The sequence below is a fragment of the Amphibalanus amphitrite genome, unplaced genomic scaffold (assembly GCF_019059575.1).
Source record: "Amphibalanus amphitrite isolate SeventyFive unplaced genomic scaffold, NRLGWU_Aamphi_draft 000357F_arrow, whole genome shotgun sequence".
Taxonomy (NCBI): domain Eukaryota; kingdom Metazoa; phylum Arthropoda; class Thecostraca; order Balanomorpha; family Balanidae; genus Amphibalanus; species Amphibalanus amphitrite.
This window is the reverse complement of record NW_024881851.1, coordinates 431,401-451,080: the sequence shown is the minus strand read 5'-3', so window position 1 is coordinate 451,080 and position 19,680 is coordinate 431,401. Positions and strand designations below refer to the sequence as shown.

Sequence of the window (19,680 nt, the reverse complement as noted above, 5' to 3'; positions counted from 1 at the left end):
ACGACGTACACGAGTACGAAAACACCAGATGAACTTGAAAAAGGCCTTGGAACTTGCTTTGAACAGAGCCAAGCGGTGCTCCATTTGTTTGATTACAATAATTGTAGTGCTGATGTATTGTTTTATGACTCTAGCGGTCGGCTTATAAAAATGAAACAATTTAACCAAATCTATAAGGCAAGTAATATTTTTCTGAGAGAACTAAAATATTTAAAAGCTAAACACTATGAAATACAGGAATCGGAACGAAAAAGTAACCTAAAAATCCAGCCGAATCACCGGCTCCTAAAACTGCGATAAAATCAGCACTTTTCCCCGCAACTCGTTGTCCAGACGTAAATATGCTGCTGACTTCAAGTCAAGGTCAGGGTAAGGCCTCTCGAGAGACCTGATCAAGGCTATAGAACTCCAGGTAAGGACACCAGCCGTTTGACCTTGAACGCCGCCGGCCGGCCGATGACGTCATTGGAGGCAAGCCGGCTCGGCGGACACACAGGGCGAATGCATAACGGAGGGGCGTTGGAACGTTGCGGGAGCGCCAGGGAGATATTTTAAAGTGGTTGCATACCACCATTGTTTGTTGATTGATCTACAGACTGCATCCTTTTAAACCTCGATGCATCCTAGGCCTGGATGGTGCGTACATTCGTGGAACGATCACCCCGTCCGACGTCCGTGGTCGAAGCTGTCATAGTATTCAAGACACTAAGACGGGTGCAATAACGGCGATCCGATCCCGTCTCTGGCGAATTTAGAGGGGTCGTAAGGACCCAGGCCGAATCTGACCGTCTATTTTTAGGGAAACGGGGTGGGTGAATTGACAACCGATGGTTTAAGAGATGATGAGAAGGGATCCCGTCGTCGATTGTTGTTTGACAGACAACACATGTTGTACTGGGCGTATGACCATCAAAGGTAATGCCTGAACGTAGGCAAGCATAATTGGTCTGTCATATTGTTTAGGAATATAAAATGGTAATGGAGATCATTGAGGATATGATCTCTACATTACGGGAATTCACTACCCAGTAAACATGACGACGTCGGCCCGACGTCGGGCCGAGGCTCGGCCCGAGGTCGGCCCAACGTCGGTTCAACCTCGTCCCGACATCGGCTGGACGTCGGATATGCCCGCATGTTCCGACGTCCAGCCGAAGTCCAGCCGACGTCCAGCCGACGTTGGGCCGAGATCGTTTGCCGAGGTTGACGAGATCGTTTGTCGTTGGACCGACGGGGCCGACGTCGGCATGTTTATTGGGACAACGCGCCAAAAAAAAATCAACCGGCGGCGGGATTCGAGCCCCCCAGTCGCCGACGTCGGCATGTTTACTGGGACAACACGCCAAAAGCATCAGCCGGGGATGGGATTCGAACCCCATGCCATTCGAACGCGAGGTTAGCGCGCTAACCACTGCACCACGCAGCCAGCTAACGAATCAGGTTTGTTTTGTTGGGTTATGCCCTTTCGGTCTGACAAGACCATTTCAGAGCCGGAAAGATCATAGGATGGAGACATTGGTCTTCTTGGCGAGCTCCCTGGGTCCAGTTCATATAGAGTCCCTGGTCCCATTGCTGTTACGTAACACTTATTGGAAAGGGCGACCCCACAATGGGTTCATATAGCCACTCTTATACACCTGCACCAACGTTTCCCAAAGTGTCCCTTTGATAAGTGGCACTTTGGCAAAGTGACACTTGCCGACTGGCCTTTCTATATGAACTGGGCCCGGCCCTGGTGAGTTGCCGGGGCTGAGCCTGACCAAAGGATAGGCCGAGCAGCCCCCAAGCACTCACCGCACCCGGCTACGGGCGAGCTCGGCTTACGGGCAATCCCAAATGGGATAAAGTTTCCCGTCCAGTCCGGATCAGGGGGTTGCGGCGTGGAGGAAGATTTGAGTTTCCTGAGGATATTTTGAATACAGAAGCTCTTTATGAAACATGAAACATGTATTTTATATTATTTTAACGGTCAAAACAGCGGCCGATGTCGGTCCGACGTCGCCCCGACGTCGGCCCGACGTCGGCTGGACCTCAGCAATTGATCTCGGTCCGACGTCGGCCCGACGTCGGCTGGACCTCGGCTGGACGTCGGAACATGCGGGCATATACGACATCCAGCCGACGTCGGCATGCTGATGCCGAGTTGCCGACGTCACCCCGACGTCGGCCGACGTCGGGCCGACGTCGGCATGTTTACTGGGTAATTACTACGGCCCATAGGGGCACCGCCGGAGCTGTTGTTTTGCCATCGGTCCCAGGCAACTCCAGGGAGCTGCAGTACCCGGCGGCCAAAGCGGCCACCTCGTCGACTCGCAGGTCCTCTGGGATTCCGTGATGCTTTAGTGCTTCACCCACAGAAGCACGGGCATAGCAGTAGGATGTGGGGCTAGGTGTCTGTCCACCTCTTCATTCAAAGAACAACGTGTACAGCGCCTGGTCCCGCCGAAGCTCGGTATCGACCGTGACTTATTCACAACTGGCGGATCCAGGAAGCGGTATTGGACACTGCGGGGGCTTACCCCAAAAAGGTTTCTCGGAATTAATTTAAAAAACTCGGATTTCGATTCCTTGCGCACTGCTGTGCGGTGTGCTTAAGCAACATTTCCTCAGAAAAGTTGTGAAGTTTTCATTTATTCTCGAAAATCGATTTCGGGCGCTGCCCTGGTTGTTGGAGAAGACATTTGCCCCAAATGCCTTCCCCTGGATCCGCCAGTGGCCGTTGCCCCACTCCGAGCTTGACTAAAGACGTCTTCAAACCTCACCAGAAACCGATGGTAAGGTGAACTTAAATCCAATAACTCATCTCTGTCTGCCCGCCTAAATATACTACACATGGTACAGCACCCGGCCCTGTCGGAGCTATGAGCCGATCGTGATATTTTCGGCTTTCCCCATCCCAAGCTCGATTAGAAACGTTCTCCTTCCCCACCCGATTGCTGATGTCAATTCAAATTCAATGCCTCATCTCTGTCTGCCCGACCATAACCCATTCATTGCACACCGTTCAGCGCCCGGCCCCGCCAGAAGTATCCTAGCGCGCTGAGCAGTTGCCTCCAGCCGCGTCATCGCGAGGCCCCGCGCGGCCCATAAACGAATACATTGCGCGAATAGCCGTGTCGCCCCCCTGGACCTGATCAGGTCAAGAAGCTGGTCGAAGGAAGTCATGTCGGATATCATTCGATTGGGCGGGTCTTCCTGAAATAATTACCTATTAGGTAATCTGACCCGCTAGCTCAATTGATCGGGAGTTATCGACGAAAAATTCTGATGACCGTAGTGGCGTCATATATAACGCCACGCCAGGTCAACAATGCAAAAGTGAGGCCCTAGACTCTTGCAAGGAGTGGTCATATTTGAAACTGAAACGACTTATGACTCATGCATTCTCATACTGAGAAAAGAACGACACTTCGTCTCGATCAAGGTCATATACCTAATGGTCTCTATGAGTCCGGTAGTTGTTGAGCTATATTATTGCCCCAGGACTGGCAGTGGACTGGAATGGCAGTGTGAGTGCCGAAAGATTTCCATTCCTTCCCTTCCGCCACGCCACACCCTCCCGCTACCTTCACCTGGACCTTTCTCTAGCGAGAACTCCTACATAATGGAGTTAGTTGGTTCACTCGCCAAATGCCGAATGGCGTCGGCCCCTAGAAGCCCGTCACTGTCAGAGCTCGAAGTTCCCCGATTTGAGTACCTAGTCCCGACAAAATAAAAACTGCTGAAAATGGGATTATTAATCCTAGATTGAATCGGCCTCGCTCGTAAGTTATTTGCGATGATCTGGGCTGTTCTACGACTTACGAGACACAAGGCCAAGGATGACACAGCCGCATATCAAAATTGACATGGTCCATGGATCATTCAAAGTTCCTCAACAAGAAAACTAGCTAAATGATGACAAAAGAAAGAGCTCCTCGACCTCCGCACCTACCTTGAGGCTCGGCCTCGAGCTGCCGCCTGTGTAATGCGTCTGGATGCGTGGATGCGTTCACAATGACATATTATTGTTCCTGCGTCTCAATCTCAATCTCGTCTCTCAATCTCAATCTCGTAATCTCAATTTAGTAAAGTAGTATCACCCTTACCGCGTCCGCGTCCGCCACAACACGCACGCCACGTGGCATTTTGCGTAGTCAAATACGGTCAGCTGTTTTTCAAGATCATGGCATTTCCTGCGCATGCGCCGCCCGCCGGCGGGTTTCCGGCATTTCCGGTTTCCCGAAAACCCGTAAAGTCAAGCGCGCGGGCTCGGTCGTTCCAGGCCAGGATCGCAGGGACAGATATCCGTATTCCGTAAGTACAAGAATTGTAGATGAATAGATACCTAACTCTTAAGTTTTAAAATATTCGTTAGTGAAGGTTCGGTTCAGCTGGAAGACGAATATCATGATACCTACTGAAATTTGAATCGGATAAAGCTCGTATGAGACAAGTTAGTATTTTGTCTATGCCTGTGCGGTCAAAGTTTGTGACGAAAAAAACGGTTCACGCCTCACGGCATCGGGCATGACGGTTATCCCACGGTTTGGGTTGAGGACAGTGAGATCAATGTTATCGAACCAGGACTGGGGATAAAATTCGCGCCGTGTGTTGTGTAATGTGTAAGGTTCGTAAAAGGCGAAAAGAGACTGTCTCGAATAATCTGGCTTTGGAAGAATCTATATTCTCTATTGCGACCTGTAATTTTGACGTTCAGGCGTGAGACAATGCTGGAAGTTATAAACATAGTCGCTGACCTGACTGACCTTGATTTAGCCGACAACTTCTCCATTTAGGCATCAAGGACATGCCGATGCGACGATGCGTTCTATCGGTTCATTCGAGGCTTGCGCCTTGCGCCTCTGCTTGCTAGTTTGTTCAATGCCATTATCGATCTCTTGTTTGTTCCGTGACCTGACCTGTCCCGTTCCTTTTCCCACAGATTACAGAAGATCGGCAACGGGGATGCCTCATAGGGTTGTGATTTTTTCGCAGACTCCAACGAACGGTGCGTCGTTCATTGTCGGCGACCAACCGTTCAAGGATTTGAACTTCCACCCGCTGGACCGACCAGTGACGAGTGATCGGAATCAGACTCTGAGACAAAGCCATCAGGAGCCCGGGCCCCGGAGCCGAAGTCAGATTAGAATCGGGAACAATGCTACCACGTCCCTGAACCAAAACCCTGGATATTGGCTCAGCTGAGGCCTCGGAAGTCGGAGATCAGACTCCCAGGACGGTTGTCAGGGCTTTCAGCCATGGTGACTAATGAAGATCACGTAACTATGAAATGGACAATGCAGCAGTTCTGTTGATATAGACGAGCTCATAGGAGAGTTACGACGCAGTTGAGATCGTTTGACCCGGGCTGCTTACATCTAACATAGCTCGGGAAAGCTGAATCCTGCCTGCGGATCATACCAGGGCGGATTCCTGAGGTGACCGCGGCGCGGTCACCTGAAACTGCTGGAACACCTGACTCCTGACGATGCGAGACTCGGATACCACACCTGACGATGACGATATCTGCCCGGCTCGGCACTCGGCGGGATGCCGCTGGTATCGTGTTGGCTCAGACCTCAGCGCATCTCAACAGCTGACTGGTGAGGCACAGCTCTCACGGCCACCTTGAAATCACTGGGAAAGTCTTGCACCTGCCCTGCTACTCTAGGCATTGGCATGCGTGCAATACTTACGTTACATAATGGCCTAAGGGGCACCGGGCTGTGCATTGTGCGTAGTCTTGAACTCTATTGTTTCCTGACTGAGGTCTCTCTCTCTCTCTCTCTCTCTCTCTCTCTCTCTCTCTCTCTCTCTCTCTCTCTCTCTCTCTCTCTCTCTCTCTCTCTCTCTCTCTCTCTCTCTCTCTCTCTCTCTCTCTCCTCTCGCTCTCTCCTCTCTCTTCTCTCTCCTTTCTCTCTCCCCTCCCACTCTCTATCTCTCTGTCTTCTCTCTCTCTCTCTCTCTCTCTCTCTCTCTCTCTCTCTCTCTCTCTCTCTCTCTCTCTCTCTCTCTCTCTCTCTCTCTCTCTCAATCTCATTCCTTCCCTCTCTCTCTCTCTTTCTTCTCTCTTCTCTCTTTATCCTCTCTCTCTCTCTCTCTCTCTCTCTCTCTCTCTCTCTCTCTCTCTCTCTCTCTCTCTCTCTCTCTCTCTATTTCTTGTTCTCTTTCGACAACATAAGCAAGTTGAGCCTACCATAACATATGGTTCTCGATCCGGAACAATGCATGTTAGGGTGAGACAGCCTCTGACCTCCTCCCTTTTCCACAGAGCGTCGGCCGGCACCGGCGGACGGACAGGGGCGCAAAAACCGCACCTCTGCAATGGCCACGCTCCGAACTCGAAGCCTCGGCGGCGCCCGTCAGGCTGTCCGGGGTGCCACTGTCAGAGACCGTACCTGCCACTCCCCGCGGCCCCAGCGGACGGCCGTGGTGAGCCGACAGTCGGCTGCGGCACGAGCGACGGTGGACGGCGTCCGACGCAGTGCTGGGGGCAAGGCCCTATATACCAGGTAGGGTCGTCCGGCGATTCTACCTTTTCGTGACGTCAGCTCATGACGTCATTTGGAGTCAAGTCTCGAAGCCCCGTTCAATCCCCATGTAAATGAGCGATTTTCGAAGCACTGTAGAATGAAGTCTGCACAAGATATATCAAACTTAAGTATCTTATCTAAAAGAGCAGACAATTTTCTGCAAGTTATCTATTACGTGTTTTTCGCTAAATCTTTTGCTTTTTTCACAAAAGCGTAAAATGTCCCCCCATGTCTCCGCAGCCTCCCTGCCGCCGGCCGCCGCGCGGTCGCGGTAGTGTAGTGGTTAGCGTGCCCGCGCAGTATTCCAAAGGTCCCGAGTTCGAATCTATGCGGTGCGGAACTTTAATTGCAATTCCAAGCTGAATATACGCACATCCATAATAAATTATTATTCGTATAGCTTAACTGTCACCAAGCTATCCATATAAATTGACTTCACCCAAAATATCGGCAAGATTCTATTAAAATATAAATTCAAATATGGCGGCTTGGACTGCCGCGTGCGTTAGGCTCCGCCCATAGCTCCGCCCACATGCGTGACGTCATTCGTGTTAGTGGACACGCAGAGAGATAGGGGACGACATGGGCCTGGCTGGGGGGCGAAGGTCTCGACGGTCGCCCGTGTGCTGACCTTTGGAGCGACGAGGACCACATCTCAATAGGTGAGTACTGGTGTGGTGGTCAGGTGTGTGCCAGTCACATCTTAGTAGCATTGCCGAGTCTGCTGGCCGCGCCAGAGGAGAAAGCCAGCCTCTGTTCCTTATTGTGCTGGGGGGAGGGGGCCGGGGGAGGCGAATCGTGTGGCGTCGAGCTATCGGTGACGTCACCCGCTCGGTCCGCCCGCGCCCGTGTGCACACTGAGTCAGGAATGGCGTCGCTAACGCTGACACAATGTACTGACACGGTGCTCTGACACACTGCTCTGACACACGGCTGACTCAGCTCACTGGAACTTCCACCACAGCGGGCCTTCACGGTTCCGGGGGGAGCGGGAGGAGGGGGGCGACCAATGTCATGCAAGGCTGTCCGACAAAGAATGTGGGTCAGCTGGGGCGGCGGGTGGGGACAGGGGGACCATAGGGGGTACGCGGGTCCTAAGTTGCATTGAGTAACGGTGAACTTTCCTAGCTCGTCCATTTCATCGAATCGAAATAGGCACTGTGTTTTGTTTTTCCCGTGCATGTACGGATGGGATATATGGGGATAAAGGTCACGATGAGTGCGGAATGCGAGTGGGGACTCAACTCAGCACAAAAAGGTCGTTAGTGAAAGTGCTGCTGATAAACAGCTTTCACTGGCCACTGCTATACTGATACCTTGCCCTGAAGCCCTGTGTCATGGTTTTTGGACCTACCGAAGCTCATGTTCCCAGTGGCATTGCTTTTTTCCTGTAGGTACCGAAGATTCGCATGATGCCAACCGCAATTGGAGCCTTCAGTGATGTACGGATTTAAAATCTTGCTTAAACTATGCTGAATGGAGGGTGCACACTGCACTCACCACTAGTCAGCAACACCGCTCAGGCTTGAAGCCTGTCGTCGGTGGTCGCGACCAACACAGTTTGACAACCAAAATTGAACCGTGTTATCACGGACTTTGGACAAGGCAGACGGTTATCTTTGTGCTGGGACGGATTACGGGCCGGCGTATGGCCACTGACCACTGATCCCGGTCATTGGGTCCCTGTTGACTGTCTGGTGCCTACGTAAGACTAGGGCTGGAACGAAAGGCGAAAAGACGAGTGTCAAATAGGTAGGTCCGTCCAGCTGTCAGCGGTGTCGAGTCGATTTCGACGAGACTGTCCGGGTAGAGCCAAATAGCTGCCACCGACACCATCGACTTCAACAATAAAAATATCAAGAGCGAATCCGAGATGGAGTCTGTCCCAGACTCAAGCAACATATGATGGTCTCACGAATACCGTCTCAACGGTATTTGGGCTACAGCTTACAGGTGCAGTGACAGGCTTGTCACTGCAAGGCGCAAGCCGTTATTGATCCCTGGTGTCCGAGCTAGCCTTTAAAGTTAAAAATCAGCATATGTAGCGCAAATTTCAGCCTTGCGCACCCCTTCGCCCAGCTGTCGTTCCCGAGGCAGTTTCCTCGCTCAGACTGAGCTATCGACCGCTGCGCAGTGCTGTGACCGGCGCCTGGGTATAGGACTGGGGGCGCTGACACCGCCTGGCCCCTGTCTGCCCGTTCTCAGCTGCCACCATGAGCGGCGACCTGTACCGCAAACTGGACGGCGCGCTCAGCCAGCTGCACATCACAAACTCGACGCCGCAGGGCTACAGCAGCGCCGAGACCAAGCAGCGCAAGGTGGCGCCCGTTGTGCCGCCCAAACCGAAAAAGCCGTCTCAACAGCAGGTGAGAAATGTGATCTTCAGCTGCTGTTCCGTGCCGGATTGGCGTCATAAACAGACTGGTGGTGAGGTGTCCAATGTCGTCTCGGTTTTCCGCCGTTGTCTTGCTATCGAATGACGTATGCGAATTGCGACTTCCTGTCTGTCTGCATCCAAGGGGGTTTCCAATTACATGCGAAACATAAGCTTACTGTTATCACTCGCGTGGAAAGTATTATACGGCTTCCACGGAACAGGTCAGATGCTTATTTGCTTACTGTCTCAGTGAACCGACAACGATCGGTCTTAGTAATGACGGTTCCCGTTATTTGTTTTCCTAACACTGACACACTCGTGTGGCGGTCGGCGCGTGTCGACAGGTGGCCGGAGGGGACGCCGACCTGCCACCGGGCGCGGTCGGCGCGCCGCGGCTGCCCAGCCAGCCGCTGCCGCCGCCGCCCGAGTTTTCGGCGCAGCAGGCGGCAGCCGGCGGCCAGGAGCTGCCACCGCCGCCGCCTCCCTACGTGCCCTCTCAGTACGCGTACGGCCAGCACGGCACCAACGGCTCGGCCGGTATGTCGCTGTGGGCGGTGACCCGAGACCGTGAGACGAGACGGCTGAGCGGCTGAGGTTCGACCTGCGGCCGGAGGAGGGTGAATGGCACTAGAGTGATTTTTATAGCTGTTTTTCTCCCTGTTTATAAAAAGGTTAATCAGAAGCCTGTTTGTCACACGTGTTTGGTTCCAGGTCACTGGTGCCGTCTCCTGGAACTAAAGGCCGCCCCACACTGGAACTCGCATGCGGATTGCGAGTTTTTAGGTTTTCGGATTTCTTCAAAATCAAATAATACAATCTAAGCTGAGTGACCCACACTACCATCTAACAAGCGAGTCTGCATGTTTTAACTTGCGAGCGACCTTGCAGCGCATTCCAAAAGTTGATTTTGAGTCAACTTTTTATTTCCCTCGCTGCGAGGTCTGCGAGTTCTGCGAGGTTTGCGGGTTTTTCGTTGGAGTCGAATTTTGGTTCGTTGTGCTGGTATTGCGACTATATGTAAGTTTCTGAAGGTGTACCGGCTTCACTGCATTCATGAAGTTACTATAAGGGAACGGTCTAATCACTCTATGCATTTATATTATGCCCGCAAACTGAAAACCCGCAAACCCGCAACCCGCATGCGAGGTCCAGTGTGGGGCGGCCTTAAAGTGGGTCAAGTTCGACGAGTTTTTCCATGTGACTTTTTCGCAACACCCAGTGGCTGTAGCTATTGATGAACCCACAAAATGCATTTTTGTTTTGGGCGCTTGTGACAGCCGTTCCTCCAGTTGTGGCCGTTCAGTTTCCCCGCTGTGACAGCTCAGTACCCCCGCTCTGACGACTGCCCTGCCGTCGGACAGGCTACCCGGCGCCGCCGCCAGAGGACGACCTGCCGCCGCCGCCGCCGCCCGAACTGTACGTGGACTCGTCCGAGTACAGCGGTGAGCTGCCGGCGCCGCCCTCCCCCGTCAGCTCGAGCTACTCGGAGCTGCGGCGCGCCAACCGGGGCGCGCCGCCGCCCACCGTGCCCAGCGCCGCCAACCAGTTCAACGCCTACGCGCCGCTCTCGCAGACGGTACGTCCGATAGACACTGGCCGGAGGAGGGGCACGTCCATTGAACTTCGTGTTTCGAAAGCTTACTCTCTTCGTTAAATGAGATGATATCGCAAATTGTCATCGATGCGTAAAATGTACCTTGATGTGAGCAGTGAGCACTAAGCAGGTTGACAGTTATTTCAGGCTTTGCTGCATCGCACCCTTTGCTAAAGCATAATGAACGTTTTGTTCGGAAAAATAATTTTGAAAAATTTAGTGTCCAACTTGCAGGGGCACCTCGTGTTCGCTGACCAGCCCGTGTTTCCCCCTCAGAGCTCCACGTACGAGTCCATCTACGAGCCGATGCGGCCGCGGCCGGGGGGCGGCGGCGGGGGCGGTCAGCGGCCGGCGCGCGGCCAGTACCCGCTGAACGGACCGTTCGTGGCGCCGGGCGCGCAGGGCCTGGCGCCGGCACCCAGCGCTCAGCCCATCACCAACCCGGACCGCACCGGCCGGGAGGCCGAGGTGGACTCGCTGACCAGCCTGCTGGTGCACGGCCTCGACAACCCTCAGCCAGACTTCTTCGGTGAGACTTCTCTTGTAGCCGGTGTATAGCTAAAATCAACTTGATTGACTCGAAAGATAGCTATCAAGCCAACTTTTGTCTTTTGGAAGCAGCCAATGTGTTCTGTTGATCTATTTCTCGATATCAATACTTACTCATACTCATTCAGTTTTCTGTATATCCAACAGCTGACAGTATATCAGTATCGTGAGATGGACGTCACCGCACCTGGCTTTTCAAAGGGCTGTTTTCCCAAAAGGCAAAACCTGTCGAAGTTTCCTTCTCTCGTCGTTTGACGCTGTTTTGCTGTTTGGCAGGTATGTGCTCCAAGTGTGGAGACAAAGTGGTCGGCGAGGGCACGGGCTGTACGGCCATGGATAAGGTGTTCCACGTGGACTGCTTCACGTGCCACGGCTGCCACTCACTGCTGCAGGGACGGCCCTTCTTCGCCGTCGAGAACAAACCGCACTGCCAGGAGTGCTACATGGTAGGTCAATACGGGATATTTTATCATCTTACCGATAATAACGATATATATCTGAACTCTAAAGCATGTGTCTCAGTTTCGATGGACAGTCCGAGCCTCAGACTGTCCATCGAAAGCATCATGGAAATGGAGGCAGTATATACGAGTAGGTACAGTCCACAGTAGAAGTAATGTGTGGTTTCAGTCATGGGTATGTTCTGCTTCTGAAGCCTAGGAACGATTAGCCAGACTGCAACGAGACTTTAAATGTAGCTGACATGTATCTTCACCCTTGCAGCTACAACTTTATCTATTGACGTCTTCTTTTCAATCAGTCTGCATTTAAAAATCGTCGGTCAAAGCCATCCGTTGAGATTGGTAAAACCACACATTACTTTAGCGGTGGGCTGTACATGTCATAGAACCTGTGAAATTCTAGAACCACTCATTTGTGAATCCGGGAAGTTCGTAGTAAACGCTGCGGAAAATATTTACTACTAACAAAGTTTGTCCAAGGTCCAAAAACTTCGATTTGTGCGTTGCCTCAATTCAAAGCAAATATTTTCCCATGCAGTTCGTTTTCCTTCCAGTGAAGATGCCCCCTTCACCTGGATTCGCTACTGGAGCCGATGTTACATAAAGCAATCACATTCCATACCAGAGATGGAACGCTTGGGCACGATATTTTCCATCAATATCCCCCTCACACCGTACCATTATCGACAAGATCTCCCTGACACGGTACCCCTGTCGACAGGACACCCTGGAGCGCTGCAGCGTGTGCACCAAGCCGATTCTGGAGCGGATCCTGCGCGCCACCGGAAAGCCCTATCACCCAGAGTGTTTCACGTGCGTCGTGTGCGGGAAGTCGCTGGATGGTGTGTGCTTCACCGTCGACGCCGCCAACCAAATTCACTGCATCGAGGATTTCCACAGGTATGCTAATGACGTATTTTCTGTCTCAACTACCTCTTTCTCACTTCTTTTGCGCAGTTTCCTTGTTTGTTGGGCGTGAATTCCGTCGGCAGTAATTGTTTCGTGGGATTGGGTATGGGCATAATTATTGATGTGCTATGAGCTCTAATTTAGCCTTTCACTGTGTTCGATCTATCTGACGATCTCACGACTCACTGTGCCTTTATGTTTACCTACCCACCAGTCCATTATTTGGTAAGCTGATAAACATGTGGATGGATGCAGCACAAGAGCTAGCACGTATTACCAATCACCACACTATCTTTCAACCACTCTGTTATTCGAAAAGCAAATAATGACTGGTATTATGAGCTTAGTTATCATGTCAATGTTTGCCTTGGTTCCCAAGCTGCGGACGCTGCTTCATGCTACCGAGCCTCATGGATGGACCAACGATGGATGATAAAGCTTGTATCGAAAGCGATACTGAGAAACATCGAAGACCATTAGAAATATGTAACGTGCATGTGACGTGGATAGTTCAGGTTAAATGCAGCCCTGCAATATTTTATGAGCAATTCAAGCAGGCGACGTGTTTTGTGTCGCCAGGAAATTCGCGCCCAAATGCAGCGTGTGCCACGAGCCCATTATGCCGGAGCCCGGTCAGGAGGAGGCCGTCAGAGTGGTCGCTCTCGATCGCAGCTTCCACGTCTCCTGCTACAAGTGTGAGGTAAGAACCAGACCGAGAATCGCTGGCCGTAAGAGTCATTCTCGGGTGAGAACCGTCGCCATAGGGGCTGGCGTAAGGTGAGAACCGTCGACTTCTCGGGCTTGTACGAGGTGTGGAGTGCTGGCCACTTGAACTGTAACGGGCTGCTACCGACAGGAAATAATGTAACATTTGTATTCATCCAACAATATAAAGCAACGCTAGGAATATGATGTTTGGGATCCTGACCCTTGTTAGTGCGTACATATGTGTCTGCGTGCGATGCCTGTGCGTGAGTGGTTTGACATCTGGGCGTTTGTCGGCAGGACTGCGGACTCGTGCTGTCATCCGAGGCTGAGGGCCGGGGCTGCTACCCGCTCGATGGCCACGTCCTGTGCAAGAACTGCAACGCCAAGCGCGTGCGCGCCCTCACATCGCGGATGACGACCAATTTGTAAGGAGCCGCGTGAAACCGAGAGGCGGCCGGCGGACGTTGACTGTCCCGTGCCATATTGTGCCGTTCGAAGTGCTGTGCTTACCGTGAAAGGGCTTATTTGTAATCTGACCACGTGACACCGGCTGCACGGTGATGGCACCGAGGAACGGTGCCAGAAACCGAGCCGGACGGTGTCCTTCTGACCTTAGTTCGCGCCTTTTTGGTGACCAATGGGTTGGATATATCGTAATGCTTTTTATTTACGATGTAAGTGTGTTATGCTTGTGCTGTCAAAGCATTATTTTGAGATTATTTACAATTTTCTATTCCACTAGCATTTCATCGTCTTTTGAATTAGTGGCGCTGTAGGTATAGCTTTCACATGTGATTGGTGAATGATTAGAAATTAGTCATTATCGCATACAATAATGCGAATGCAAGTATCTTTACTTGACCATTCCTGAATGATATGAGGGTGTATGTGAAATCGTCGGATCGCTATTCAATAAATGATTCTGTGCTTGATAGCAATGCCTTTCAAAATGACTTACCCTTAAGCCTTTATCTTATTGTTTTCTCAATTACGCATTCTAACTCATTATTCTGAGGCGGTCTCTGCTGGAAGAAAGGTCATTCATTCACGGTTAGTCGTAGCCACTAACTGAATGATACGAATCGTGCCCGCCCGGCTATGTGTAATGTGTACACTTCAGGCTTAAAATTTTGTTGGTGATCCATCATTCCTCCCGTGAGACGGTGGAGGCCGGGGCCTGGGTGAGAAGCCATGTTTACCACAGGCTCTGACTTCCACCCTTCAGCCCACCTACACAAGTACACAATCCGGATCAATTGTAAAATATCGACTACACATACACACTCAAGTATATTGGCATACCGTGCACCTCATAGTTCATCTATTGATGTAGTCCGGACCGGGTTTGACTGAGTCCAGCATTTGCCGTCCAGCTCTCATTTGTCGATGGGCACGTCCTCGGCGGCCGGCTTGGAGCGGTGCGCCGGGAACTGTTCCCAGGGCGACTCGAGGTCGAACTTGCGGAACTCCTGGGCCAGCTCGACGGGCTCCACCACCACGCGCTTCGCCTCGTCGTCATAGCGGACCTGCCGACGGGGACCAGACGCACAGGACTGGGGTTAGACGAACAAGGGAGGGGCAGGCGACAAAATGAAACGAAAATGAAAATGAAACCAAAATGAAAAGATATTCGCGAAAAACCACAAGGGGGGGGGGGTGTTCAAACACCCCGCCCTTGTGGTTTTTCGCGAATATCTCAAAAACGGCGGCGCGGAGCGCCGCCGTTTTTTGTAAACCTTATCATACATCCATTCTGCACATATTGTGAAAATTTCAGACCGAGGTCATTCAAGGTCAGGTCACCAGGTCACTTGAAGTGACCTCACCTCATAAAAAGTTTCAATGTCTGTCATAGCTACACCGAGTGACCGATCGCTTTGAAACTTTCAGCGATTGCTAAGAGCAATAGCATGTACAAAATGTATATCTCAGAATTTTGATATCGATGACCTAAGGTCAGGTCAATTTTGCGACCTCCCCATTATAAGTCAATGGGAGAAAATTGAAATGCGCCTCTTTTGGACGAAAGACATTATAAACACTCCCAAACACCGAATTACAAGTGTTTTAGACACACAGAACATGAAAATGGTGTCCGTGACCCTTGTTTGTGCCCTGAGGTCATCTTAGGTCACGAATGGTATCTAACAGTTTTTCGCAAATAACTTTTGATAGAGGCATGCTAGAGCGATGAAAACGCCTTAGATGTGTTCAGCTCGACGATACGGATCGACTGATATGCAACATGACCCTTTCCGGTCAGGTCATGACCTTGACCTGAGGTCAAATTTTCAAGTTGACCTTTCAAGGTCAAGTTATACTTCATTCGATGCGTCTTGACGAGAGGAACACGATGCCGGTAAAAGTAAGCTCGTACAAGGCTTGGGTCAAAAGTTATTGCAGAAAAACTGTTTCCGAAATCTATTTTTGCAGTTTTTGCCCCCTGCAGGCAAAACCGTTGACGTTAGGTCAAATCTGAGAGAATTACTCAGAAAGGGCGTTAATAGGGCTATCGAATGCGCTTTTCCGCGGCGCTGTAGCTCTATGGTTCCCGAGTTATGCGTTGGCCTCTTGGAAATTTTCGACATTCGGCCTGGAAATCGGCGAAATTTTGCCTTCAATGACCTCTGGTGACCTGACCTTTGACCTGACCAAAAAATTGACCGAAGTGATTTCGTCATTATTTTTGACGCTCTTTCGAACGCCGCCTTCCGTGTATCGCTACGTGGCTCAGGAGCCGAGTTACAAGGGGGGGGGTGTTCAAACCCCCCCCCCCCAGCAGGGCGTGGAAATCCAGGACCCCCAGCCGGGCGCGGGTTAAGTGACATGGTAAACGCAACACGATCAGCTAAACTGACAAGTGGCAAGGAGACGGACATCCTTTACGGCTTTTAGTCGTGCTACACATGATGGTAAGCCCGGCCGTTACCTCGACGTATCCGGAAAGGGGGAAGTCCTTCCTGAACGGGTGTCCCTCGAATCCGTAGTCGGTGAGAATTCTCCGCAGGTCGGGATGGTTGGAGAAAAACACTCCGTACATGTCCCAGATCTCACGCTCATACCTGCCGGCACAGCGATGATTCTGTATTACTGAAATGCACTGGGATAGAGATAATCAGACACAGGTCTTATGAATTTCCATGGATCAGTCAGTATGATTTTTTTTTTTGCTTTAGGCGATAAGAGAACGGTTTCAGCGATAATGACAACAAATTTAAAGAAGAAACAAAGTACAGACTATGCCGGAAATAATGGATGCCTCGCATAATGCTCCCCCACAATGCCTGTATCAGCAAAATAAAGGGACATACGCACCAATTAGCGCCCTTGAAGACTTCGACACAGGAGTCGACCGGTGTCAGCTCGTCGGTGTACGTTTTCACGCGAATCCGCGAGTTGTAACGCAGCGACAGAAGATTGTAGATCAGCTGAAAAGCGGAGGAGTATATATCAAAACCGTATAAATTATTCCCACATGCCTTTCCGTTTTAGCAAAAAAAAAAAAAACGTTTAAGTGTTATCGTGTTGCCAAACCGTTAGAGACGCCACTATTTTTTGTTTTCGTATCCGACGAAAATGGTGCTTTGATGAACACAGACACAAATTACAGCTTAGGAGTTTTAGCATACCAGTGATTAAAAAAAAAAAAAAACACAGTGTTTCCGTTTCGGCATATCGGAGGCCTGTGACCGCAACAGACTCGTATATGAACATTGGTCCATTTGCCCACCTCGAATCGGTAGTGTCGGGACGGCACGTCTATGGCCGTGATATCCGAGACGACAGCGAACTGGGCATTATGGTGGTCCTTGAGGAACTGCAGCACCGGCACCACGCCCTCCGGCGCTATCAGGATCTGAAACGGGTGGGCATAGTGAGGGTTGTGTGACTAGACCACACAGCAGGCAGCGGCAAAACAGTTGCCCGTTAGCTCACATCCGTAACGAGGAGGATGCTCAGATGCTGATATTCTTCGCCTCGTATATGGGTAGAATATGGGGAAAGAGGGCTTTGAACAGCTTGTTAATAACCAAAGTAAAAATACAGTTCCTTTTTGAGTCAAATCAAATTTCAGTTCAGGACTTTCAATTTTTGGGCATTGAACATTGTTTTTTTTTTTTTTGGACAGCATCGTGCGTGAACTAAGACAGACCTTCATAGTTCATAACAAAGAGCTGGTTAGAAGAAGATGTAAAAGTACATCATTAACGTGCTTTAATATGCAAGCAAGCAAGCGTCGTACTTAAAGGAATGGTGCAGTTTCTTATGGTTATATTGGGACATATAAAAAAATAACACATGAAAAACAATTACATGACGAACTCACCTCGAGCTCATTCCCTGATGAAATCTGAACCTTCTGAACGTATTTAGGCATACAATCAGCCACATATTTGCCGAAGTCCGACAGAGACTTTTTCTGAGACGGATCAACCTTCAGACTTGTCGCTGAAAAACAGCATACACGCATTTGACGACAAATGGCGAAAATTGAAACAACATAGCGGTTGTCGGGCTATTCAACGATTCTGTGCTAGGGGGAAGCGACAGGTTCCAATCCCGTGCTGCATGCAAAGGGCAGCTTTCTAAATTACATTTTCCTTACTCCTTTTATAAACATATGCTCCTCTAAAGACCGTCCTTTGTTCGCCTTTCTGTTGACATTAACTCTGAAGATGTAAACTTGATGGCCCTAACAATCTGTAAAACTAAGCCTGAGGCCCCAACACAAGGAGTAACTTACGACTGACGGCCTGTGAAGCTGTGGTTTTCGATCGGATGTGTCGCAGCTGGGCCAAGGGCTTGGTCTGCCCGACACTGGCACCTGAAAATAACGCGATGTTATGCACATGCACGGGGCAACAGATTCAGGAGCAATACTCGAGAACTGCGGCCGTCCAAAAACACGATCCCAAAGCAAAAAAAAAGGCACTTACACCGAAATGCGGTAACCAGCTAGGTTGGCAAACGCATATGGACTCGGCAGCACGATATCCGCGAGGCGTCTGTGAAAACGCAAATAAAACGTGCTATCCTTAACAATAACACAAATTGTCCATCCCACAGGCTGTATTGTGATATTGGCACATCATAGCACCGAGCCTTGCATTGAACGGTTGGCCGGCCGTCGGCGGTCGGCGCCGAGTGCGGAGCAGACTCAACCTCACTTCAAAGCATAGGTACTGGATTTGGATCACATTGAGGATGGTTTTGTGGCCCAGTGTTGGTCAAGCCTCTCTTTGAAAGAGTTTGTTGATGGAGCCAGGACAACATCATCTGGCTCTGTAGCATCCCAGAATGACCTGGACCCTGACCTGTTAACCTGAGATAAAATTTGTTATCACTTGGGGATGAAATGACCAATGTGTATCGTAACCTATGTTGTTTATGTATGCACCAGCTTCTCTGTAACCTGGGAGTGCAATTTGACTCACTCCTGGCTTCAAAGATAGGAACACATTTTATGCTTAAAGAGGTCACCAAAAGACATCACTAAAGATAAATGATTAACACAGACATCCAACATATAGGAGCACCATTTCCTTCAGTCTTTACTGCCTGCATGGTGAAATCACTGCCACAGGAATACTTTTTATGCTTTAGCTAACATTATCATTCCTAATGCAGAGGTGGATAAGCTACTGTTTGACTTGCTAATCATAGTGAGCGTTAGCCAGCAGACTTCACTTCCTGATGCCATGTGCATTCTCATAGTGCCAAGTCATCACAAGCCTCCTATTGCGGATTCCTTACCCTTCTCTTGCATTAGAGTCCATTTATATCTACATATTCTTTCAAGCAATAATCAGGAAATAAGGAAGTGAAACAGAATTCAGTAGAATCCTGTTAGTAAATCCACTTTGGTGACACAACATTTTTGAATTATTACGCAGTGGCCTTAATTACCCCATCAGTTAAGTATGCTTCTATGGAGAAATCCATGAACAGCTCAAGTGGCTACAATAAATGGCTGAATTTATCATCCGAGGATTTATTGAGCGGATTCTACTGTATTGGGAAAGCCACATATTTAAACAGATTAAGCTGCAAGACTTAATTGCTTTAATCCCCTTTATAAAAATGATAAGACAAAATATTCATATACATACCTCGCCTCACAACATTGCCGGTGATAGCAGCAGATGCTCCTCTGATAATGCGAAAGGAGAACATTTTTAACACTTTATACCTTCAGAAATACCATCCAACTCGGAACCAAATCAAAACCGATCGAATTTATCTAACAAACCGAATCTAACTAATCTAACTTGCTCCCTTGCTCCCCTCAGTGGCCTTTGAGTGAAGAAGAAAATAATATGACGTCACATATATACAAATATAGCGCACACTTTTCTTCGAACAAAATTGCTGGCAAGTGACAACCAACTTTGCTTGATGAAAGTGCATTTTCTTAAAGAAGATTTCAGTAGATTTTAAAGATTCATTCTTATTCATCAAGAATCAAGCACGTTCATTGTTTCAGCTTTCTGCATGCTATCACTTCTTGAAATTTTTATAGTGACGTCATTTCTCTTCTTACCAAAGCCGTTTCTCACATAATTGTAA

The 19,680-nt window shown here is 49.9% G+C and overlaps 2 protein-coding genes across 3 annotated transcripts; one reads left to right on the top strand and one right to left on the bottom strand.

Moving 5' to 3' along the window:
• Nucleotides 1–4,220: 4,220 nt before the first annotated feature.
• On the top strand, nt 4,221–14,047 carry LOC122389406 (lipoma-preferred partner homolog). Of its 2 annotated transcripts, XM_043381407.1 has the most exons (11): nt 4,221–4,296; nt 4,925–5,585; nt 6,254–6,494; nt 8,721–8,881; nt 9,237–9,429; nt 10,254–10,468; nt 10,763–11,015; nt 11,312–11,481; nt 12,218–12,396; nt 12,985–13,105; nt 13,411–14,047. In XM_043381407.1, exons 4-11 carry the CDS (start codon nt 8,729–8,731, stop codon nt 13,540–13,542), a joined length of 1,416 nt encoding a protein of 471 aa, XP_043237342.1. In that variant the 5' UTR covers nt 4,221–4,296; nt 4,925–5,585; nt 6,254–6,494; nt 8,721–8,728; the 3' UTR covers nt 13,543–14,047. The 2 variants fall into 2 exon arrangements, with proteins under 2 accessions (XP_043237342.1, XP_043237343.1); XM_043381408.1 differs by lacking the exons at nt 4,221–4,296; nt 4,925–5,585 and adding an exon at nt 7,107–7,177 and having other exon boundaries at nt 6,421–6,468.
• A 337-nt stretch (nt 14,048–14,384) lies between these two features.
• Nucleotides 14,385–19,583, bottom strand: LOC122389407 (NADH dehydrogenase [ubiquinone] iron-sulfur protein 3, mitochondrial-like). Its single transcript, XM_043381409.1, has 7 exons — nt 19,224–19,583; nt 17,858–17,938; nt 17,441–17,562; nt 16,844–16,969; nt 16,429–16,541; nt 16,043–16,175; nt 14,385–14,639 (listed from the first exon to the last, which is right to left on the bottom strand). Exons 1-7 carry the CDS (start codon nt 19,285–19,287, stop codon nt 14,490–14,492), a joined length of 789 nt encoding a protein of 262 aa, XP_043237344.1. The 5' UTR covers nt 19,288–19,583; the 3' UTR covers nt 14,385–14,489.
• Between the last annotated feature and the right edge of the window lie 97 nt (nt 19,584–19,680).